General features: G+C 32.7%; 1 protein-coding gene across 1 annotated transcript in view; it reads left to right on the top strand.

Moving 5' to 3' along the window:
- The window catches only part of Glut4EF (Glucose transporter 4 enhancer factor), a 233,170-nt gene extending 206,310 nt beyond the window's left edge, over nt 1–26,860 (top strand). Inside the window, exons 3-4 of the mRNA XM_088235152.1 lie at nt 13,506–13,627; nt 25,824–26,860. Of these exons, the coding sequence (XP_088091278.1) occupies nt 13,506–13,627; nt 25,824–26,050 (349 nt within the window). The 3' untranslated portion in view covers nt 26,051–26,860. The remainder of the gene's footprint in view (nt 1–13,505; nt 13,628–25,823) is intronic.
- The last annotated feature ends 355 nt before the right edge of the window (nt 26,861–27,215 follow it).

Consider the following 27,215-nt stretch of genomic DNA (forward strand, 5'->3'; position numbering starts at 1 on the left):
ATTTAACGATAGCAAGTGTTCCCTTGATATTTGTATACCTCTTATCATTTTTGTTGTTAACATTCATTGCTAACACCTAAAGCACCCGACAACTGCAGTCAATAAAAGCATAATAATTATCGGCAATGACGTCAGGGTTTCTTGAGGTTTTAAAGTCGGCACTACCTAAAATTTTAAGTACAGTACTATAAATTTTAGCAGACACTTTTAATCCCGATAATCAATAAATCACTTTCCTATTAACAAATAGTTAACAAATCCGTTTGAATATCTTAAATGGTTTTCGAAAATTAGTTATTTTAAATTTTAAAAATGCAAAATAAACAGCCCTTGTTCTGGTTTGAATTCCTGATAAGTTCGACGTGAAATATTTGTTTTAATAATGATTTTACACTGAAATATTTCGTAAATGGTAACGTAGTTCGGGGACAAACAAAAAAGACGTTCCATGATCAGATAAACTAAGATCCTAAGCTTGATCATGTCAAAAGCAGACACAACTGAAGTGCATGTGTGTCAAGATGAATGAATGAATGAATGTGGAAGAAGCTAGGATTGGATGTCAGGATAGGCGCGTGTGGCTGTCCATCCTCTCTACCTATCCCTACAAGTAAAAGGCACAATGGTATTAGTAGTTGTGGTAGTAGTAATACATTTTTTTTTTACAGTTGTTTCTGAATTTGGTTATTCTTGCATAACCTTCTTTGATGTCAAAAATAATCCTATCAAGTCCAGTGTCTGTTGTCGAATTCGGTATTATATTGGTTCTGTTTCGTGTCAGGGTTAGAACTATGAAATCTAAAACGGTGACCTCCTTTGTACTTTATGATAACCTGGTATATCGTATATTGCATTGCTAAATAGTTCGCCAAGAGGAAATCCGCTAGGAATGTAGAGCCGACTCCGTTATCGGTGTCAACTGGGGTACAATTTTTATATCGGCTCACACTTTCAATTAAAATGCCGGGAGCGGTGTATTATTATGACTAAATTAACATAACTTGATAAAACAATATGACAACTCGCCGTGCCGGTGGTTATTATAATTATTATTATTAGATTATTTATTTTATCTTGGAATTACAACATTTGCGTGTTGACTCGTGCCCGAGAAAAATTGTAACGCGATAACAAATCATATCACACTGCTATGCTATACCCGTTATAATGTACACGAATGGCTAAAAATTTAAGCATAAATAAACAAACAAATCTCGTCGTTTCGTTGTAGGGGTAGGCGGAGAGAATACAACGCCACTTTAATGTGTCTTTACACTGACAGCTCGCTTCCTCTTCACACATAATATATACTGCCGTTCCGACCAAGAAGGCACTAACGAACATTTGAAACTTTTCAGGGAATTGAGGTTTATTTATTTATTTATTTGTTTACACCTTTTATCAAAAATACAATTTTACGTTCACTTTGCCCAGCAAACAAGGGTACATACCCGTTCCAAGCTGGGCAATTACATTCTAATATATGATAATACTCTTAAAAATCGAAAAATAAGGTTAGCCCAGTTATTTTTATTCAGATTAATAAATACTAAAATTGATTCTCCTAACCTACTTGAAAGACTTCCATTCCGTGTGCCATTTAGACCGACAAGACGAAATCTTCTGTTATACACAGAAAACGCGTCAATAAACTATTTGAAATAATCTACAATACCTAGAATGTGCGACCAATATAACAATAGATTTACCGAGGCTGATATTTTTTGTGACAATGTATGTATATTTAGGTCAAAAATCATAGAAATTTTGAGAGAAGCAGATATTTAACTTTTACATTTATTATATTCTACATAATTTAAATTATTGTATTAAGTGTAAACAATGTGCATGAGTGCCCTACACTAATATACAATACAAAGAAATTGACAATATTTGTGTACATTCTGTTTGTTTACCTAACAAAATAAATAAATAAATAACAATACAATTTAGGTCCTTTTCACAAAATGGTGTACAAAACAAAAATATATATTTTGTTTTGTACACTATTTTGTGAGAAAGACCCACATTATATTATTATGGTATTTGTTACAATCAATATAGTAAAAAAATTGCGCAAACCAAGTTTTGTAAAATTTCCATTGAAAATAATCGTAAGAATGGCATTTTTCAATAAAAAATCTATGAATAATTATTTTCATATTGTCGTTTAGTCACCTGAAGTTAAAAAGCTCCACCTATTTCTTTACTGAAAACGTAATTTCGTTCATATTTATGATCCAATAAATGCAAATCGAAGTTGTTTCATTCTATTTAATACGAAGTTTGCCAGTTATTGACGGTTTGTTGATATCCAGAAATTAATTTCCATATATTCCAACTATTCGTATTTCTTATCAATGCCGTTGTGCACGTGTATCGTGTGCACATTACAATTATTGTTGGTTAGTGGATGTTAAGGTCATTTATTAATCTATTGTTTTACGTGGAGCATTGTTCTGTGTTCCCGCAACTAGTAAAATACCTAATGTGAACGTAGAAATGGGTCAAAACGAATGACTTGTAAATGGGTTAATTTTGAAATAGTAATATAATGTATTCAAAACTATTTGACTATGTTATCGGCGCACGGTTTCATAATCACCTCAAATAGATCAAATGGTATCATTGTTAAATATCATAGAAATAACGCGTCTTTTTATGTATACGTCATTGCACAAAAATTAAATATCGTCGGTGTTTAAATTCCTCTAAATTACAAAGTTTGAGAAAACAAGTTATAAATTCAGTATGCTATGGTATAAATTAAAAATAATTGGTCTAAATTTTTATTTTTATTTTATTTATTTCAATTCACACGGATGTACAGGCAGGGCCGGTTTTAGCACTACCAGCTCCCTGGGCAGGATTTCTACGGCGCCTCATATCTTCCATCCCTTTAAACCCATACGAAATCAGCTAGGTTTATAATGAAATAACCATTTATTTAAAAAAAACTAATAAAATGTTACTTTTCTAGCCTTGCTATCAACGAAATCTTTTATTTATATATTTAAGGTTATGTTTTCCGCATTTTCGTTTTCGATTGACAAAAATGCCAAGTTTGTCAATTTAGATTGAGATATTGTCGATCGTAGATAAGTTTTTATCAGTTTAAGTTTAGAAAAACTTCTTTTCCAACTAGCAACCGTTACAGGTAGGTATAGTGATTAATATTCGCAACGCTATCCATACATTTGGATACAGTTCTTGTAAGTTACGATCTTTTTTTTTTTTTTTTTTTTTTTTTTTTTTTTTTTTTGTTTGCACCACAACAGGCCAGGAGGCCCAATTACAGCGGTGAATTACATCACAGAACACCCAGGCTTGAGAAAAATCACATTTAATTTTTGTGTTCTCACCGGGAATCGAACCCGGAACCTTCCGTCTGTGAGTCAAGCGTCTTGACCACTACACCACGGAGGCCGCCTTTTATCAAATTCAAAACAATGACAGGATTAACCACACTCTGATCAGGCAAAAATGATTTCAAACTTACGAGTTCATTACGCAACATACAACTATCTATATCAGATTAAGAATCTACTATTGATTTCAATTGGAAATTACTACAGAGCTTGAGAAGGTCTTGTTTTTTCGGAATCTTTTTTTATATTGAACATAAAAGACCAAGATTTTGAGTACTCATTTAACTTTTCAAATCTTTCATTGAGCGAAATAAAGGTAGTGTCCAAAAGGCTGTAGAAAAATTCAACATCAAATTTATTTTTTGGAGAAGTTATAGGCTCATCGTGGGCCACTATAACGAGTTTGTCGCCATATTTAGGAAATTTACGAGTACGTTGGACTCGCTCGATGAGCGAGAGGATAAAATAGGGCGCCTGCAGCGCCCTGGGCAATCGCCCAACCGCGCCCTGCCCTAACGCCGCTACTGTGTACAGGTTAAATGAATGTAAATAAAAACTACAAAAAATATATACGTAGTAGGGCCTGCCATCCAATTATATGTATTCACTTTATTATACTGCAATAAAGCGACGATGGTTTAAGGTTTAAATATACTATATATTAAAAAGAGATAGTGGGAAGGAAAAGAAGGAAATTGATAAGGAGTGGTGAAGGATGATTGAAGGAAAGTAGGAGTGGAAAATTGCATTTGATTTAATGATAAGGAGCAAGAAAAGAGACAATACGTCTACTCTCTGTTTTTCTGGCGGGAATCGAACCTGCGACGCCAGTTTCACAGTTGGCCGCCTAGCCAACTGCGCCACGGCGCATAAAAATATTTGGTTTATGTAGAAACTTTAGTCGAAGACAAACTCCACAATAAACTGCTAGAACGAAACGCCGCTTTATTGCTCCGTATAAAAAATATAAACAATGATTTGCATGTATAATACATCGTATTAAAATGGGGTTTTCGTTTTTTTGTGCAATCGTTTTTAAACGCGTGAAAAGAAAATAAACTTAAATTATGAATGTTTAATTAAAGAAAAAAGCATTAGCGATGCAAAATCATAAGGTCAGAGAATATGATATCAATTTGAAATTTCGTTTGATTGTTAATTTGAAATGAATCATTGATTCAGTGTTTTATAGTAAAAAGAGATTCTGTTTTTTTTTTTTTTTTAATTTAAAGTAAGTATCGAAACATCGATTACCTGAAAAAATAATTACCAAAACACGCTAAAAATCGTATATTGATCCCTAATTTCAATAATTTATATTGGGTGCTACTAAAGTATAAAAGAAAATTATATACTATATATAAATTATATTACCTTCAGCCTTAGTTGTAAGGTGTAATTATTAAAACAAAGATAGTTCACGCGATTTGACGCTAATCACAAAAACACTCTTCTGAAAAATTACGTTTCAAGCGAATGCCGAGTTTTGAAAAGACGGTCCTCAATTTCGTTTCGTCAGTTCGTTCGCTTCTTATATATCAATCTCACTCAAACGAAATCAAAATCGTAATTCGCTCTCATTCCCGCTCATACGATACGAATGAATTTACTAAACGAATTAGTTACAGAATAAGGCCACTGTTTGTCTTCTCTTCTGTCTATGTACTATTTGTTTTTGGTCGTTATAAACTATATGCCATCACCATCACTCCCCTTTCCGCACCAAGGGGTGCATAGGGCACCGCAATAGTAAACCAAATGCAGCTTAGATCGATCATCTGTTACATTATGGAAAGGTGATCATTCGTACGCTTCAGGTGCCAGTCCAGCAATAATAAAATATTCCACTTAATATTAGTAAATATTAGCATAGAACCACTTACCTACTTTTTATATCTACCGGTTTCGAGACTTACCCGTCTCTTCGTCGGAACACTCACTACACCGGAATGCAATTACTAAAATACACTTTCATCTTTACTATCATCGCAGTACACATAGCACCTATTTACGAAAAATTACATGCAGAGATATAAGGGATGCAAACACCACCGCGTCCAAATATACACTAAAAAAATAGGTTGATTATATTTAGTGGTATCTCAAGGAATTGATAGGAGGTTGGAAAGAAAAAGGTGTAATAAGTAAAAAATTACACGAGCAGTAAATTTTGCAATATTTATAAAATAAAAAATTGAATTAAAATATTTCAGTTTAAAAATCTTTTAAAATAAATATTTTACATTTACCCTGCCATAAATCGAACCCAGGATCTCAAGAATGGTTGGCAAACACGTCAACCAGTACACAACGAGCGGACTTACCTCCACTCGATTTTCTTTTATCTAAAAAAATTCATTATTTCGAAAGCACACAGAACTGTTTTTTTCATCCTTCTGGACTCAGATAACAAATTATGTAACCGCTTATAAAATGTTAGCATAACCTTTAAAGTCAGAATTTAGAATAACACCAAGATTTTATTTAACTCCTAATTTGTTGGGCAATCCAGGAAATATCTAAATAACATCTTTAGCAGTAAGCCAAATATCAAGGTTGTTTATAACATCAACTTGTTTATAATGTTTATTCAACATCTTCAAGTTAGGTTGGTGAAGGTGATCAGTTATTATACAATAGTAATGGTTCTTTGTTGATTCCGCCGCTGGATGTGGGTTTTTATCTGAACTATTTATTTAAAACTGTTCCAAGTACAACAGCGGTCCTTGTGCTATGGAACAGATTCTTTCAATTCTTTCATTCTTTCAAAATTGAGATAACTGGGAAGGAAGTTAGAAAACATAGAAAGCAGGAAAATAATCAAAAGGATAGTGGTTAAATTAGATGACTAAGGACTCCATAAAAAGATAATTATTATTTGATCTCCAATAGAAGAACTGGAAGATTTGAAATGTGGATTTACCCAGGGTCGAATATGGAAAAGAAGGTCTTTTTTTTTTAAATATATTTTTGAACCCCTGTATTTAGTAGCCTTACGTGTCATGTACAAGGCTAAGGTACTCTGAAAAAAAAAAGTTTTTGTTTGTCTTGGAAATGGGATGTTCGATCACTGATTTTGGTTGATTACCTTTATGAGTCCAATCACCATTGTTGCAAAGTTCAAGAACAATGGCGCGTGATAACTACTTTTTACTACAGTGTGGATATCTGTTAAGGATATTCCATCTTTCCTGCATTCTGCTTCAAGATTATGGCGTTGCAAACTGAAAAATGGGCACTCAAATAACAGATTTTCTATACTCTGTATAGAAATATCATCGCATGGACAATAGTCATCATTCCTTAATTTAAACCTATATAGATAACTTCTTATAGCTCCGTGTCCGGTAAAAATTTGGGTCGTTTCGAAAGTACTTTGGTGATGATGACGGAAGTTAGCTGCATCAGCCAGCGTTGGGAAAAACATTTTAGTGATTTTACCTGCAGAAGAAGCGCGGTAATGATCCTCCCAACGCTGCTGCGTATTTTGTTTTATACAGCGTTTAGCAAAGCTAAGGGGAAATTCTGAGAAGAAAGGTGCCGTTCTTTTACAAGTTGCGGCTCTTGCTCGTTCATCCGCTAAGAAGGTCTAGAACAGTATTACGTTTGATATGGCGATTTTTCGTGTGATGCGTAGGTTGTGTCAAAGGCAAACGTCACAGTAAATTTTGCGTTTGAAAAATACCATTGCATACGTCATGCATATGCGACATTTTCATTGATGTTAATTCCGCCGACGTTTCTTAAAACGTATTTAAATTCTGTACTTTTGCTCATTTTTTCCTTAGGCTATTTTTGTGCCTACCTAAATGATTTATGTTGACATAACGACCATTTTCTCTTTAAACCAAGATGAAAACGTGTCTGAGCAAATAACATGGATAATCAGAATATCGTGGTCATAATAAGAAAATGTTGAAAGAAAACTTTTCGATTTACCACAAATATTGAGAAAAATTGAATTTTTAATCAATTAGGATTTACCGTAAATCCGGTATGTGGAATAACCACTTAATAGATAATTTTATCTGCGGGAATAACTAATGACGCACCTCTCCATTTCGTCGCGTTGGGGAAACACCGTTCTATGTAGATTCATATTTTTTTTGAGACATGAAAGTTTGAAATGAAGACATTTTTTTATTTAATTTTTTTTATTAATATTATTGTCTTATTACACTTAATAAATAATTAAGGATTGATTTCGTTTTTCTTTAAAATTTTGATGCTTATAGAACCGAAATTTAAATTAATTAAAATTCAATGTAAATAAACATATTTTGTCAGATAGAATCTCGTTTCCCCAACGCGGCGATTTGGGAAGTTTATAAGTCTTTTCTTTATTAAAAAACCCATACAATTATCAAAAAGATTTATTCTAGATAAAAGATAGAATCAATTAGCTATATTCATTCTCCTTTCCCCGCCCAGCGGTGGTGCGCTGCAACCAAATGCGGCATATTTGGGTAATTGTTTATGTAAAGGTAAGATGATCCGTCCTACGGTTCAAGCGTCAGTCCAAGAACAATAACATTTTTCTGTTCAATAAAAATAAATATTTTACGTTCACCAAGACCTCAAAAATGGTTGGCGAATGCACCAAACTCAACACAACCAGGCCGACCTATCTCTATTTTCTTAATCAGGGTTTTAACCTGAGGGCTCAGCTATTGATTCGAAAACACTAGTCCAGGATTTTGGTTTTATTTCACACACATAACTGTATTCCTCATCCGCCTGGACACGAAAATATAATGTTATAGCTATCTATAATGTTATTTGTATTTTTTTTTATATTTGATGAAGCGCATCTCTGATTGAAAATATTCATTCTCTGTTTGAAAAGCCGCTCTAGGTACTAGAATCTAGATCAGTGATTCCCAAAGTGGTCTATATCGACCCCCAGGGGTCTATGACAACCAGCAAGGGGTCTACGTCAACGAAAAAAAATTTGGGTGTCCATGAAATGAAAATGGGGGTCCACGATAGTGCATCTCAACATACACTGATAGTACTTCTGTACTTCTGGCTGCAAAAAAACATACCCGTTACTTATCGTGTATGGTAATGGAATATAGCGGTGTAATGGAATATAGCGAGCAAATTTTTAATTTCCTCTCCATCGTCATACCTAGTGGAAAGGGGGTTCAGCGCTGTTACCAATCTCCTAACGAAAAAAAGAAACAGACTGGACATCATTGACCGAGGAGATTAAAGATTAAACCTGACAAAATTGACGCCAAATGTTGATAATTTATTATTAAAGCATCAGGTTCATCCATCCCACTAAAAACATTTACTTATTGCTTAGTTTATTTTATGTTACGTTTATTTTATATAACAGATACAAAATTTTATTTTGAGTAGTTTTAATTAAAATACAATTAATAAATAATGTATAAAACTCAACATTTGTTTTAACTTTAAGTTTTTAACAGTAAACTTCATTACAGTTAGAAATTTATGAAAAATCAATATCAGGTAAGTTGGGGGTCTACCAAAAACCGAAAAACATGGCAAGGGGTCTACGACACAAAAAAATTTGGGAACCTCTGATCTAGATGATATTAGATGATCGCGCAAAATGCATCCCACTTTCTTTCGCTGGAGTCAACGTCCACGGGGAAATTGGTATTATATTATATTATGGCGAGTAACGCGCGTTATAAGCTTATTTATTGAACCCGTGTTCGCGTCGGCGAACGTCGCAATAGCGTGTGCAATGCTGTCTTCTGCTGGTCGTAAATCATGTGATTTGCCGGCGTATTTATCGTCCGTTGCCGTGAAACAAGATAAAGAATATACTATACACGTGTATCGAGAATTGCACGTCACCAACCGGCGAACTCCCCGCCGGCAATAACAGCGCGATTCGTATTCAATTTAGTAAGAGATTCGCTTTCGGCAAGGCCGCATTCGCATTCGCAATCGCTATCGCACAAAGCCACTCGGAAATTCTATGCAAGTGTCAAACTGACCGTTGAACGGTACTTAATTTCGAAAACGCTCGCTTTTTGAACGCGTGTTCTACGTGCAATTGATGCGAAAACCGCGTACTAGAAACTCGTGCAAAAAAACTGTGCCACTGTGATTTTTTTTTAATTTGTGAACAATTTGCCCCAATTTTCGAAGTGAAGAAGACGTTTTTTTTTATAAAGCAAACGAAAGCCTCCAACCTGGCTTTTCTAACCAAGTATGTATCGCTTATTATTATATTTTACACGCATCGTAAGAAAAAAAAATATATGCCTCTAATATTATCACATAATAAAAAAGTTGTAGCAAGTTTTGTACGTATTTAATGCCCTTAACATTTTGATTGTGTCTTGTTAGTAAATGTTAATTTGTAAAAAAAATATTTTTTTTATTCGAAACACCTGTTTTATTCAATTGTATTTGGTTTTGACTCCTTGGCAAATGTTTCAGACGGAGGTGAAAACTCAAAGGAGATCGAAATGAAATAACAGTGAAAAATTAAATCAATCACGGTTTATGCTGTAAAATTTAATTTTTACTGTTCAGTTTTTGAACTTATTTGAACAAAGAGGCAGAATAATTACGCATTATTTTCACACAGTTGATATTACGTTTGCCGGCCGGCGTATACAGATATAACACACACGCTTATTCTGTCATGTAAATAAACTACGTCATCGACGCAAATTACAAGACCGCTCGAGGCGCATCGCTTTCCCGTCGGCCATTTTGACGCTGCCCGAGCGCAGTAAAAAAACCGAAGCTCGCGATTCAACAACAATAAAAAACAGTGTAATTCACGCGTTGTCTTAGAGAGACCGGTGATAAAAATGAAATAATGTTGGTGCAGACAAATACGCAAAAAATCTAAATTCTTTCAATTAATAACAATCCACTTCACAAAAGGGGACCAAACAAATCTATGAAATCTGAAAACAACTTGTTTTTTTGCTATGAAATTCTACTAGCAAGCGAGGCCTAGATTTAAAAATGATGCGTAAAAATTAACAATAATATTTATGTTTTGATTAGGTCTAGTGCGTTCTTGGAATTATACGTCATTACTCGATTAAAATGCGTATATGTTAAAATGCAGGATTTTTTCATTTGCTCGCCATTTTCTAGGAAAATTATTCTATAGTCCGCATTGGTTTAACCTTGGTTTTTTTCATTGACGTTTTATTGTTTTCTATTATCACGATTTAAAAAATGTTATTTACAAATATTCTGTAAACATGGGATACGCCGTCATCACTACTGAAGATCCTTCGAACAATTATGGGATTATTTTGTTTCTTTTATTTTTATTAATTTTTGTTTATTCAGAGAAACAACAGCAATGCAAAAAAATATACACAACATTATTGAAAAAACATAAAATAAAGCCAAATCAGTTTTCCACATAAATACAATTATAAAAATCCAGTTCAGTTAGATATTAATTCATAGAAGTGCATGTGTGCGAGTTTTTTTGTGTGAGGATGCGTGTGTAAAAAAGTGGAGTGTGATTTTGGTAGGTATGTGAATATGTGTGAGTGTATATGGGTGTGAGGGTAGGTTTATGGACAGGGTGAGTGTGTGTTTGATATGAGTGAATAGAAACAACTTAAATTTATAATGTAAAATTAGTTTTTTAAAGAAACATGATTTTTTTCATATAATAGTTTTTTTAATTTTGGTTTTAAAAGTGAGTTTACTGCAGTTAAATGTGTCTATGTTATTGAAAATACATTATAATTACGCGTCAAGCGAATCAGAGGAGAGTTCTGTGCATAGTTGGTGCGAACTGTAGGTACATGGAAAAGAGATAGATTCGTGTTACAGGTGCGGTAGCCAGGTAGAGTTTCATCTCTATAACACATTTTTTCTTTTATTCTATAAATATGATTGTGTACAATTCGATCGTTATTTGTTAATTTATTTGAAATACCGAGCCATGATCGCCAAAACACCGTAACCGACTAAAACTATATTTTACACTTTATTTTTCTTCCTCTAGGAATACACCTTGAGAATCAAACTCTATTTCGACCATTTGGTTTATTGATATAAATAAAATAAATATTAGAAACTTGGTTCTCATAGTGTATTCCTTGATAATTTAAAAGAAGAAATTTAATATTATTCTCCAGCAAAAAAAATATTGCTTCTATCGGTTACGACGTTGTGGCGATAATAGCGAAACCTTTAAATTTTTTTCTTGTTTTGACCCAAACTTTGAATCCTTTTAAATGTAAATGGACCATTTTCCAAAGACTTTAACAAGTTCTTTGGCAATTTTGTTTTATTTTCCAGAAACAAACAGTCGACAATGATATAATAACATAAAAAAGATACGGTTTAAAAACAGACCAGCGAAGTTTCTAAATAAAAATCATACATATTAAATTGCGGTACAACAAAAGGGTGTGTTTATGTTTATGTGTATTTATATGAGAGTAAGTGTATAGGTGTGTTTGTGCATATGTGGGAGTAAGTGTTCAGGTGTGTGTAAGTGTGAGCATCATTAAATAGCAAGTGGGATCGTATCGCGGCTAGAAAGAATCAGTCTGAATTTATTTTAAAATAAATTAAGGGGCGGGTTAAATATATCAATAGATGAAAAAAAAAGCATTATAGTTAGAGCAAGACGATAGAGGAAAGAGTGTTGTGCATAGTTAGTGCTACAGACTGGCAGATGGAATAAATACTTATTTCTTGTCACGTGAAAGGGGACGTGAAGATTAATTTTGGAGAGTAAGTTAAAAGAGTCTACTTTATTATTTAATAATTGCATGCATGCACCAATGTCCCGATTGTGTCGTATTGTAAACTCGAGACAGGATCTGGACTTTTTTGGTGTAAGTCTTTATAGATTTAAAAAATCACTAAGATATACCAGATCTTGTTTTGAGGTAGTATTTTTTTTTATCCTAGCTTTAATTTTAGTTAGGTGTATTTTATTATATTAATGCCTGTATTTATTATGAGAAATTGTATATGCCATCGTTAGAATGGACTGCATAAGTCCGTCAAATAAATACCTAAATAAAATTAATATTTCATAGAATCACCTTTGTAATGTGCGCTTGAAATATTGTAACACGAAAATGATGCTGTACAAGATTTCCATTATGATTATAATGATTATAGTTGATCATATGTTAATTGACGCTGCACAGGAGCAGGTGGGTCTAGCGGTGAGGGCTGTAAACATTAGGACAGTACCTTAAACTCGAGATGTTCTTAAATTATGCCAAAATTTCAATAATATGCTATTTAAAACGTTTATACGAATATATTGTTTGAATTCGTAAATTGCGTGCGCTCGAAAATTTTCTGCGATAATTTAAGGAATATTTGTAATTTTTTTTTTCGTATTTATAATATTTAATAATAAAATTTATTTATTCATTCAAAATTACACTAGTTTAAATATTAAAGAACTTATTAAGGCTTTTTAGGCTATGCCCGTGTCAAGCCACAATAAATAACAATAAAAATATATAGTAAAATTAATTAGATCAAATTATAATGACGTAGAATAACAATCTAGAAAAAAATGTAAATATAATAAATGCAAAAAAGATAATCAGAAATAATTTTTAAATTATAAATTATACAAATTAAGAATCACACATAATTAAATATACAAAATAATAGTATCATTAAAATCAACAAAATAATAGTAAATAAAGTAGTATTAAAAAAAAAAACAAAATAAGAGTATCATTGAAATCAACAGAAAAAGAATATGTATATAAACATAGTCGAAATGATAATTGAGATGTTTTCTAGAAACTCACTTAATACTATAGTAAGAAATAGAAGCAATAAATCATATGCCAAATAATAGTACGTACTAAATTAAATTATACAAAAATACATAGTGAAAAAACATAAAAATATCAACATATATATAAAAAGCAAATAAAAAAAAAGTATGGAAGGAAAGTTGATTTGTAAATTTTTGCTTAATGCTAATCTTAAAATACAAATTATTATTTTTAAATATTTAAGGGATGCGCGCACCCACAGCATGAATGGGCGGAACGCGCGTGCAATCAACAACTCGCGCAATGGAACCTTGTCATGGAGCAACCGGAGACACCAACATGTATTCTATGTTCCTGCCGTTCTTTGTCTTTCGTATTTTAAACATTCCTTTTCTTGTTGTTTCAGCTCCCGCAAGCGCAGGCCTTCCAGCTCGGGAGACAGCGACATGAAGGACGATATGATGGACGACTGCAATGCCGCTCTGGTCCTCATGTCACTCAGCTGTTCGCCACATTCGCCCAGGGGAGGTAACAACAAAACCTATTTAAGAAACAATATTTTGAGTTTGTCCAAATTTTTGTCGACGAGGACTGGATTCAACTCCCTGGGGAGCTGTTTATATTAACATATCACAACAGAGATGAAGTACATTTAAGAGAAGGTAATATAGAAGTCTAGGCATCTACAGGGCTTATGACCTGTCAATAATAATAATGTTTGGATAATTTATATAGCGCCATTTTTGTAAAAATCACCTCAAGGGCGCTGTACAATAAATAATAATAATGTTTGTGAAGTTAAAGAGCTGAAACCTTTATTTATGCGGGTGAGATTCATCGAATTGAATTATTTCACCTACATACTAGGCAACACCTGAAAATCTTATTTTTTCAATTTCTGTACTTCTTCATGGACCAGGTGGATTTATCAACAATATTTTGAGTCTGTCCAAATTTTTGTAGTTTGTGTAGTTTTGTAGTGTAACTTCGCAAACATCAACAGATGAAAGAATTGAGGGAATATAGATGTTCAAATATGGGCAGAATGGTGAATGTTACACAGTGTGTAAAGTAGCCTCTTTAACCAGCCATTGACAGGTCATAAGCCCTCTAGATGCCTGGACTTCTAAATTTTATTTATTTAACTTTTTGTACATAATGTTATTTGTACATTGGCGGGCTTATTGCCAAATGGCAATTTCTTCCAACCAACCAATAAAATAAAAGTTTTATTTTTATAATTTAAGTTACAGAACATATTCAGTAGAGAAAAAAAAAAGATTAAAAAGTTAAAAATATATAAAAATAGAAATAAACGTATTTGTTTATAAATTACCTTAAATCAAAACTATTACTCAATGGGAAAAAGGAAAAAAGAGGAAAGAGGAAAAAGGAAAGGAGGAGAGATTAAGGAAGAGAAAGGAGATGTTTCTTCAGACGTGATTTAAACAGAGATAATGTAGTAACATATTTGATTGTGGATGGGAGATGATTTCACAGTCGAGCCGCATGGACACTATATGAGTTAGAGAAGAAAGAGGAATTGTGTCTGGGTATTAAGAGAGTGCCTTGAGAATGAGAACGAAGAACCTTCTCTTAATTGTTTTTCATCTCTGTTATAATATGTTACTTTTTAAGAAACATAAAACGTCTCTTTTAACATATTAAGATATTCTTAATGCTCAGTCGTACCGCCCTCAATTTATTTTAACGCTTAAATTAAATATGTTATCTTTCTTTGTATGTCAAAAGTCATTCTTTCTAAAAGAGCAGTTGTCTCGAGAATTTAGTCGGATAAAAACGGCAATTAATTTGTCCTTTGATCGAATATTAGTTCACCTGCAGTTAATCAAGACATCCACCATCTTTATAAACAACGTTGTTATCGTACAAAATTATGTAAAATGGAATTATTAATATTTTTTTATTTAAATTTTTTTTATAAACCCTTACGGATTACATTCATTTAAAAAATATTTTTTTCTTTTTTAAATTCATATTCTATTGTTAATGATAATATTTTAAACATCTTTTGTAAAGGTTGTCTGAGTCTTTTGTTTAGTTTTGTCTTGTAGTTTATTGTATAATTTCAGTCCCGACGATATATCGTAGGTATTCTTCGAAAAACACTAAGTCAAAATTACTACTTCTGAGATAATTAAAACGAAATACCTTTTTATTTTATTTATTTAATTTTTTAATTTTTTTATTTAAATATAACATATACAATCATACGTTCAATACGTAAATATTATAAAAAAGAAAAAAAATACATGAAAGACATTCATGTCAAAGTAGTAGGAGAATCCTGCTTCGTGAAAAAATGGTAAATTGATCTATTTACTACATTTTATTCATTGATGGTAGTAGTAGTAGTAGTAGTCCATGTATTGATATGTCAATGGTTAAATATTGTTTTAAATTGATAAATTATTTTACTGGTATGCCAATTTGTAGAACGTAACTGAAAGCTGTAAAGAGTTCCTATCTGACCTCTCCAAAATCAGCGTCCCATTCCCCACTAATATTTTGACTCTCTTGTCCCCACCCAATAAACAGATATTTAAAATTGTATGTAAATATGTAGTTATAAATGGAATTAAGTTGTAAATAAGTTATATATTATGTAAAGTGTGTGTAATATTAAATACTAACACACTAACTTGTATGTATAGTACTAACACATGTGTAAATATTTAAATAAGATATCTTGAACTTGGCACTGGCTAGAACACCCCAGTTAGGGGTGAAAAAAGCCAAAAAAAAACTAAGAATAAAGCTGTAAATGATTTTTCACCTTTATCAAGATATTTAACAAAGCGGAATTAATACACGCCATAAATAGGGGTATACCGCTAATGGTTGTGAAACATTGCATGTTTAAAAAGCAACAATCGCAGCGTTCCACACACGTGCTGCGAGTTAAGGTGATTCGGCTGGCTTGAGGTAAAAATGCATTGTCTCATTAAGTATGCTAATTTCTGAATGCTTTAAATGCTTAACGACTTTATAATTGTCGCTTCCTATTCATCACTTCGAGGGGGCAATGCACCTAATATACGAATATCCCATTCATTAGCTTACGCCGATTTTTTTTTTTTTACAGTTTTACTTTTTTTGTTCAAAATTGCTATCGCGCTTTCACCAAAATTTCTTTCAAATACTTTTTTGTATTTGATTTGTTTTCAGTATTCATATTTTTTCATCTTATTTTAAATACTTGCAAAAATTGGGTCAGTCAATCTTTGAATCAACGGAATATGGCGTAAAGCTTTTTGTACAGAACCTAACAATTTAATAATAATTTATTCGTTTTGTCGCTCGAATTTGGCATTGAATGACAAACCCGGCAACAAAGGACCTTAAGATTTTAAATGTGTTCTAATGTTATTTCCGGATTTATTTGTTAAATAAAAACCATGAATTTTTAAATGGCTGCATAATAAGGATCAAGTTTTATCACCATTAAGCCGTAAAGTTGACAGGGCCGAACACCGTTTTGGCCCGCAACGCGTAATTTGACGCAACGTCAGCTCGGACGAGTAATTAAACGTCGTGCAGCGAAAGAATATGCACATTTTATATTGGCTGGAAGGTGAGACCCCATACACGCACTCCGTAAGATAAAATTGATTCAATGAGCGAGGTATATATGTATCTTAACGTTTTAAAATGTAGTATACTTTTGGCTTCGTAAATGACTTAATTTGTCGCAGATTCTATCAAAGAACACCCAAACTAAAATTTGAATCAATACTTATGATTATTTACAACTTCTATAATAGGACAATTACATTTATCTGATTCTACATTTGAATTTAAATTTATCATCTCTCAACACTTTTTTCCTTTTCCTATGGCTTCTTTTTACCGCTATCTTTCGGATTTTGGGACTGTTCAGACGCTTACGGGAATTTATCATTTGATATTTAAGTTTACAATTAATCTATTGGTTGGCGTGTGTAATTCTCTATCGTGTTCATGTTCGCAATATCCGCGATACTTGCCTGTTTCGTTTTCTTTTTACCTCGCTGCCTCTCGTTTCTCGTCTGCGCTCGGTGATCGAAACGCAGAAAGATCATATCAGAGTGAAGGCCTTGATTGTAGATAAAGTCAATCCACTACACGCGTACTGCGCTTATACCGTTAAATAATACACGCGCAAAAGTGGCCTTCTGTTTTATCTTGTAATAATATGTAAACAAGACTATACGTTATTTCGGGGGCTTTTTACGACATTCGCTCGAGGACTTGCACAATTCGAAAATTATGTAATTTTAGGCTTACTGGGAAATAATGTTGAAAAATCTGCCCGTCATTTGAGAAATTGTTTCTCAAGATACATTGTCTAAGAAAATCAAATGTATTTCTAACATTTTACGTAATTTTGGAACACGCCCTTAATACGTATAAATCAAAATTCGACTTTTAACGTTTACCATGTAAGTAACACTACAAATTATTACCTTTTTTTCTTATTTGATTCGTGGGGACTGCGAGCAACCCCCCCCCCCTATTATCCACTTCTTAATAGTAATTTTATAGTGTGAGTACTCACTAATTAAATGAAGTTGCACAGAAAGCAGGCAGCCATAGAAAAGTAAAACTTTGAAAATTGCACTATTGTGAAAATAGTGAATAATCATTATTACAATATTTAAGTTTGTCCTAATGTTCGCAGACAAAAGACTGGATTTCACCTCCTTGGGAGTCATTAAGATTATTATACATTAAACCAGCCAATGGCAGGTCGTAAGCCCTGTAAATGCCTTGACTTTCATATTCCCTTATTTAAGGTATTCTCCATCCCTGTTATAATTTGTTAATAATCATCAATATCCAAATACGTATATATGTATATCATCTTTGAATAAACTTAATAGTGATGCATAATTATTTGTAAATATATATTTTAACTTTATTATTATGTTTTTGAAATTCAATATCCTATGTACATGTGTTACTATTATTACTTTATTGTATTATTTTGTATTTATTTTTAATGGCAATTAATTACCGAATTGAATTATAAAATTACTATAAATTATTAATAACATATTGCCATGTATTATTTTATAACTTTTCTGCATTCCATTTTTCGACATGTATAAATATTTATTATTTGTATTTTTCTATAATTATTTTGTATATTGTTTTGACAATATTTTGAGTTTGTCCAAATTTTTGTAGACAAGGACTGGATTCAACTCCCTGGGGAGCTGTTTATATTAACATATTACAACAGAGATGAAGAACATTTAAGAAAAGGTAATATAGAAATCTAGGCATCTACAGGGCTTATGACCTGTCAATGGCTGGTTTGAGTGGCCACTTTACACATTGTGTAACATTCACCATTCTGCCCATATTTGAACATCTATATTCCTTAAATTCTTTCAAGTGTTGATGTTTGTGAAGTTAAAGAGGTGAAACCTTTATTTATGCGGGTGAGATTCATCTCATTGAATTATTTCACCTACATACTGCAACGCCTGAAAATCTTATTTTTCAATTTCTATACTTCTTCATGGACCAGGTAATTTATCAATAATATTTTGAGTTTGTCAAAATTTTTGTAGACAAGGACTGGATTCACAGTGTGTAAAGTGGCCACTCAAACCAGCCATTGACAGGTCATAAGCCCTGTAGATGCCTAGATTTCTATATTGCCTTTTCTTAAATGTTCTTCATCTCTGTTGTAATATGTTAGTGGCGGCCTCCGTGGTGTAGTGGTCAAGACGCTTGACTCACGCACGGAAGGTTCCGGGTTCGATTCCCGGTGAGAACACAAAAATTAAAATGTGATTTTTCTCAAGCCTGGGTGCTCTGTGATGTAATTCACCACTGTAATTAGGCCTCCTGGCCTGTTGTGGTGCAAAAGAAAATGTAAATGTAAAAAATGTATATTGTTTTGATTATATTGTATATTGTTTAGTATGTTAATAAGTGTTTTTGTTTCATATGTAGAAGAGTCCCGACACGGAATTTTCTAACAAGTCGGGACATAAAAAAAATATAATTGTGCTAAATAAATGCAAATATTCTAAGTTAAAAAACGCCACTGCCTAGTTTTATTAGACCTCGATTATATAACATTTTTATGTGTTATTTCTTTATCATACGAAGATTGTGGGATACACGATTTGAATATGTTTGAACTCCAGTTGTATTTTGCTCAATATGTATTCTGCCATGCAGCGCCTAAACCGCCGTAACTCAGATTTTGTCGTTTTCGAGCTATTTGCTGATTCGTAATCAGCATTCAATTAGCTATAAGTGTATCCAATTTTTTTTTCGCTACGACATCTGGAAGGTTGTAGGTTAAATATTTACCCATGCAGTAATGTCGAGTTTTTAGCCCACGAATGATTAAAATACTAACTAAAATGCTTTGTTAAAAAAAAATCGCTTAATAAGGAACTTCACAACCCTACGGGAAATTGGGTACAAAAATATTTTCTTGCGCGCAGCAAGAATTAGAGCATTAAATTGTACTGCGAATTTTCTTGACAGTGTAAGAAAAAAAAATATTTTATGTATGATATTTTAATAAATACGAACTACGTTGAACGACGTCACTAGTTCACATGAATCAACCAATATAAGAGATCTGTGAAAGATATCCGGTTAACTTACCGTAAACGGCTAATCGGCAGAACTGACAAATAAACGGGAGAAAACCTGACGTCACATGCGGAGTAATTTCAGAAATACAAAACTTTAAAAAACTATAGCGCTGATAATATGATAGGTATATAAAATTAAATATATCTACATATATATATTAGTTTAGTTGAATAGTCTATTAGCAAATTAGAAAAAATCCTCTGAACTTCCTCATTATTTTGAATATTTTTATATGCAAAAAAAAACGCCATGATTTTAAAGTTATAATTTGATAAATTGACGGGTTTTTTATTAAAAATTACGGTGTGCTTTATTTCAAACTGCTTGTACTAAAAAAAGTGTCTGCTATTAGTTTTCCCCAAAAACCAACTAAACCCCATTAAACTTTATGAACTACTACAAGGCTGTAATAATTACTAAAAATCACTAAAATAAGCTTTATTGCGTTATCAAGTTTCAATACTTCATTTTAACTAGTTTTGGGTCAACTTTTTGTCCGCAGTAACTGGATGTTAATTTAAAAAACTTATTTTTTTAATAACTTTTGTAACACGCGTTTTCCTTTCATTTAATCGTCATCATCACAGCCTTACGATGAATTAAAAAAAAAAAAGTTTTATCTATATGATTGCGGTTTTTAGCGTTTATGTCGAAAGTGGATTTTTCGAGTTACGGCGGTTTGGGGATTGCACGGCAGTATTACTCCAAACCCAGATTTTGGATATTGAATGACGTCGGTATTTGAACAACTGTAAATGTCGCTGTATAATATATCCTACTTAGCATAAATCTTCTGGATTAACATGACTGTTACCAGTCGCGTAAAACTTAATGAATATTCTGGACATTAGGACCAGAACTTGTATTGAAATATATGATGTTTTCTTTTTATTGTAGGTTTGAATATCCGATAGCGGTGAATCTGACATAAAAGAGATTTAATCTAATAATGCTAATTATGTTTCGAAAAATTTGGAAAATCCAAATACCTACTTATAATGTTCGTCATGGCTTTGTCACAAAAAATAGCCTCATTATCAGACCTGCAATTATCGCTCATTATCGCTCAGGTATTGATCCCGTGTATATAGACGTCTAAATACTTGTTATTTTACTGTGTTCTATAAAATAAAAGAAATGTAAATTCAAATTATAATTTTTTTAATGTTCACAAAATCCGAACAGATTTTTAAATTTTTTTATAGTTCTTTATTTATCACGAGAACATTCATAAATAAATAAAAATATATTTCCATATTTTTATTTCTTTATGAGTATAAGTTTTCACTTCGGATTAAATTTGCAAAAAAAGAGTCAGGCTCTTGTGTTTGGCAAGTGTACAAAATAAGATCAAATAGATCAAAAAGAGATTTAATCTAAAAATGCTAATTATGTTTCGAAAAATTTGGAAAATCCAAATACCTACTTATAATGTTCGTCATAGCTTTGTCACAAAAAATAGCCTCATTATCAGACCTGCAATTATCGGTCATTATCGCTCAGGTATTGATCCCGTGAATATAGACGTCTAAATACTTGTTATTTTACTGTGTTCAATAAAATAAAAGAAATGTAAATTCAAATCATCATTTTTTTAATGTTCACAAAATCCGAACAGATTTTCAAAATTTTTTATAGGTCTTTATTTATCACGAGAACATTCATAAATAAATAAAAAGATATTTCTATATTTTTATTTCTTTATGAGTATAAGTTTTTACTTCGGATTGAATTTGCCAAAAAAGAGTCAGGCTCTTGTGTTTGGCAAGTGTACAAAATAAGATCAAATAGAAAAAAATAACACTAAAAAAAGGGCAGACTTAATCAACATTCACAGGCGTGTATTTGTATTTGATATTATAATTTAATTATGTTTAATAAATCATGTTTCAAAATTATGTAAAATGTCTCAGTGGCTAATTTATGAATAAATTTTAAAGATTCTAGTTTAAAAAGTTCAGTTACGTTTAATTGTTTAGTTTGTTCAAAAAATTCTTTAGTTGCTGTTAGATAAGGAAGGTCATATACTAACTTTAATATTTTATTTTGCAGTCTTTGTAGTCTGTTTATGTCATTTTGATATCCTGTTCCCCATAGTAGTTGCATATAACATATTTTAGTTTTTACATATGCTTCATACATTAAATTTTTTTCCTTTATTGGAACAAAGTTTTTGATTTTAAAAAATAGACTCGATAAAGTTGCCACTTTGCTAATTAATTTGTTAATATGAATTGTCCATGTCAATTGTCTGTCTATTGTTAGTCCTAAGTATTTAACATGTTCAATTTCAGTTAGTCGTTCATTATTTATGTAAGCATCTACTTTGTGACATTTTTTTCTAGATTTAAAATGGATAATATTGCATTTTTTTTTCATTAAGTGTAAGTAAGTTTGTGTTTGTCCATTTAGTCAATATAGTAAGGTCTTCGTTTATGTCATTGTTTGTTAATACGTCCGTTTGATTTTTATAGAAAAGTCCAATGTCATCGGCAGACATAATAATTTTCCCTTTAAAATTATACAGTGATAAGTCATTAATATATAAAATATATAATAGTGGACCCAAAATAGATCCTTGTGGGACTCCAAAATTTACTGTTTGTATTTTACTTTTTTTTTCATTTACAAAGGTATACTGCTTCCGATTAGTTAAGTATGATTTTAATAGTTTGTATTCTTGAGATTTTTGGTTGGTTGAGTTGAGTTGGTTGTGCTCGCCTTTATTTTCTACTTCTTTGATTTAAACATTGTTGGCCAATAGTGTTGTCTTGTTACTGTACAGTATCTTATTCTCCCAACACATTTGAGCTTATTGTAAATATGCTCTTGCAATATTTTTTATCATGGAATTGTTGTGTTGGATTCAATTTTGTATCCGTAATCATAAAACGTTCGACTAACCCACGATCGCTTCCAAAAAATACGGCATTTTAAATAATAAAGTTAGTAAAATAGTGACATACTGTGAACTTTGTTTCTTATACCCGTATGCAGAGACAAAACTTAAGGTGAGGGAAGTACATTCTAATTTCAAATGCAGAGAATAACCCGAAGGTGAAGACAATAGAATGTACTTTCCTCACCTTAAAACATAAGGCGAGGAAAGTACATTCTAATTTCAAATGCAGAGAATAACCCGAAGGTGAAGACAATAGAATGTACTTTCCTCACCTTAAAACTTAAGGCGAGGAAAGTACATTCTAATTTCAAATGCAGAGAATAACCCGAAGGTGAAGACAATAGAATGTACTTTCCTCACCTTAAGGTTTGTCTCTGCATACGGGTATTAGTCTTTAAAACGACTAATTCTATACCTCGATCAAATTTTCGATTCAGTCCAATGCAGTGGCTCTTGGAAAGAAGCTCCAACCTTTCGCTAGAAAATAAATTACTCGTTTACTAAGTACTCAAACCAGTGCGGACATACGGGGCCTTACTTATTAGATTTCCTTATACATGCATCCAGGTCTACATTAAGAAATAGCTATACCCGTTTTAACTATTTATAACCGATTTTAAAAAGGCTTATTTGTAAAAATATTTATTATCTGGAATAACAATTCACAGGTTATTTCATACTTAATTTTTTTAAACAGTCAACACTGATACGTGCGCGTGCGCGTGCGTAGAAACTTTTATAACAACAACAGACTACTGTCAGTGTAATGGAGAACATGGAGAAAACCGTTAGAAAAAGAAATCAAAGTTGGGAAGAAGAGGAGAAGATAAAAACGAGTTATTTTAGTTTATTAGTGTTTCTTTTTTTATCACAATTAATTTAAATACATATAAACCTATAACATTTCAGATATTATTAAGACAAATTATTAAAAATCACTTGAAAAAGGTCGCAGGACTGATAAACTATCCATTTTGATTACTGAAAAATATGTCTTTTAACAGATCGCGTGCTTATTCCTGCGTTATACCACATAATGTGCAGGTATAAATTTCTCTGGTCGCTATCCCAGATTTAAACCGAGTTTAACTCTATGCGAGGTATATAAGTTATACTTTTTGCTATACCATCATTATTCTACCACTATTTTTAAGCTTACCTTTATTCCCGATTTATAAGTAAGGCCCACGCAATACAGTTGTAGGGCATAGCGAGTCACAACAGTATTAAAATATTACAACTAAGAAAAAGACAAGATCCAGTGTAGTGTATCAGCAAAGGCTCGGTAACTACATCAATAGTCTGGCCAGCAGCTTGATGACTCCCCTCTTTTACTCAAAAAATCATTCAAAAAATCTAGTTAATTGTTGAAATGCGATCTCTTAGACGAATGTGTGGGAAATCAATGTATGACAGGGTTACGAATGATGAAATCAGGCGAGAGTGTAAATCTGAGACAAGTATAATTGATAAGATTAAGAAAGGGTCTCTGAGATGGTTTGGACACGTAGAACGAATGGACGACGGGTGGATGGTAAAACAAGTATATATGGCAAAAATGAACGGCAACGTTAGACGAGGACGACCAAGGAAGACGTGGCATGATCAGATAAACCAAAATCTTGAGTCTGGTCATGTCAAAAGCAGACAGAACCGAAGGGCATGTATGACAAGATGTATTAATGTGGAAGAGGCTAGGGTTGTTTGCCAGGATAGACGTGTGTGGCGGTCCATTCTCTCTGCCTACCCCTACGGGGAAATGGCGTGATGGTAGTAGTAGTAGTAGTAGTAGTAGTAGTAGTAGTAGTAGTAGTTATGGTCTAAGAACGATTGTAGATTGGAAAGAAGGAAGGGAATGCGAGGAAAACTTTCCATCAGTATCAAATTTACTGTCGGTTTATTGAACATTTTCGCAGAACGTCAGAAGCGATATTGTCTTCCGATAAGATAAGTCTACTCGTGCACCGCTATCCTGTTGTCCATAAATATTGCAATTGGTCGTGAACCCCTTGAATTATTGACATAATTAAACGCAACAAACTGCGGCCAATGACACGCTGGAAGTGTAACCTTGGTGATCGCAACCAAAGGTTGCTTCTGCCTCGTGCAGTCACATCGTTAATATTTAAGTAAACAACATTTGAAACGTCGATCTTATTACTGGAGAAATGAGAAAATTGCGAAAAGACTTCAGTGTGGTGGCAAATTTCTCCTTCCTTGGCTACGATTTCGAAGAAATTCTGAAGCATGAACTTCTTTTATTTTCACGACCATTCAAACTCTGATTTGCCCACGACTCTTTCTGTATTCAAACATATATTTTTTCACCTGTTTGTGAAGTCATATTGATTTTTATAACAGTAAGTATGGTAGATGTTGGAACTTAATATGCTCCTGTTAAGAAGATGCACAGTATGACTTTTTTTCATACATATGTATTTTAACATGCCGTATTTTGTCCCTGGATTATGTCACCAAAATGATGATATTTTTTAAACACTGTAGATATTTTTTTATACGCATATTATTTACCTAGAAATATAATTACAAAAATACTCCTTAGAAAAATACATCTTAAAATTAAGCTATAACATGAATTGGAAAAAATGCCCATATCTACCATTGGCGTGTCCCTATTGTTTTAATAGGAACTATGACCATCTAAAAACCCTTAAAAAAGCCTAGTTTCATGAGCTGTCTTCAGACGTACGATATACAAATACGTATATATTTTTTTTTTTTATTTCATTTAAATTATTTATTGACAATTCTTGATGACAATACGTATAACTTTTTTTGGAAAAAAAAAACTTGCCGACAATTTTATTATAATACTCTTTCTTTAAAAAAAATAATCGGTACAGTTTTAGGGAAGGTAAAACGGAAATACAAGACCTTGATTTTTAGTTATGCATAATCTGTCAGACTTGTAAACGACAAATTATATTCAAATACCTATTCATCTAACTGGTGTCCACCGCTAATCCTCTTAAAAGGGGATTGCTCCACTTCTGGTTTGAGAGAAATAAGGCTAGCGCTTTCACTCCTAAATATTTTCGCAGACAGTACACTACGCTATCAGGAATTCTCCAAAACATCGGACTTTCCTTAATCTCTTAAATCCTGCGCTTGTTTTCAAAGATATTGAGATGTCTCTAGCATTGTTGATGTTGCAAGGTTTTTCTGTTTGTCTAGGCGCTTGGGGCGGGCGCTCCTCCGCATCTCCCGGAGGCTCCAGCTCGGGGTCCTGGCGCTCCGGGACACCCTCGCCCCCCCTTGGCGACTCCCCGACCAGCTGGCCCGCCTCCCTCAGCGACGAGGGCATAGGCCTAGAGTACGAGAGAGACGAAATGCCTAAGAAGAAAAAGGTATGGAGAGATTTTGATTATATTATTATGACTGTACTTATGTATACCATCTGAACGTGTCCTGAGCACAATAAATGATAATAAAACTATGTCAGTCGAAGCTAGACTGGCAGCACGCAACTAAGTTTTAGTCGAAACATGAAACTGGCAGAGGAAGGACGAAAACAGAGTACGACCGAGAAAGACAATGATCAAATAACCCTAGATCTCAAGTCTGGTCATGTCAAAATGTATGAGTGTGGAAGACGTTAGAATAGACGTGTGTCCGGTGTGTAGCTGTCTAGCCTCTTTGCCTGTAAAGTAACATAATTTACAAGATTTTTATAAGCGTTTGAAAAGAACATTTTCTATGATGTTATTTCATTAATAAAAATGTAGGTATTCAAAATAATAAGAGACAATAAAATTGCTACGAAAATCACGCCCTGTCTTATTGTGTAATTGTCGCCGCCAAATAGTTAAATCAGCCAGTTAACTGAGCGGCTAGGCTGTTTATAAAATGCCGGGATTCAACTGAATGGCTGCGCAGTTCGTTGAACGAATTTTGATAGCTCGTTGTTCAACGTGTTGGATGGTTGAAAGCTAGCCCATTAGGAAAGGCCAAACCAAAAGCTTCCCTGGTATTAAATATGTCTTATTTATGCAATAAATTTATAAAAATAATAAATAAAATAAAAGCCACTGGGTTTGGTGTGGGGTTGGTTCTCTTTAATAATAAAAAATATGTTTTTTACTTGGATTAATTATTAATTTAAATTCAGAATTTAGTTAAGTAAAAAAACGTTTTTTTTTTATTATCAAACTTAACCTTACCTATCCTAACCTAAACAAACTTTACATAACAAAAGAAATCTAAAAATAAAACAATTGTAATTGTTGTATTAAAATTAAAGAGGCTAAGCGACGTTCAACCCTTTCGTTAAACGTTCATTCAACGAACAGCCTAGCCATTCAGTTGAATTCCGGCATTTAATGAACAACCTAGACGCTCAGTGCAGTGGCTGATTTAGCGGCGACATAAACATATAGTTTTTTACACAATTTTTTTTTTTGACATGTAGGAAAATATTTCTATCGAATTCATCATTAGATATTAATATGGTTTTACATAAATTTTGTCTCTAAAACGCGTTTTTTTATAAATTGCATGTAAATTTATATTTTATGTAGACGTTATTTCATTCGGATCATTATGAAAATAATTAGATGACGTAATCGT

Source organism: Micrasema longulum, unplaced genomic scaffold, assembly GCF_059751315.1.
Source record: "Micrasema longulum isolate JH-2025_06_02 unplaced genomic scaffold, ASM5975131v1 h1tg001339l, whole genome shotgun sequence".
Lineage (NCBI taxonomy): Eukaryota > Metazoa > Arthropoda > Insecta > Trichoptera > Brachycentridae > Micrasema > Micrasema longulum.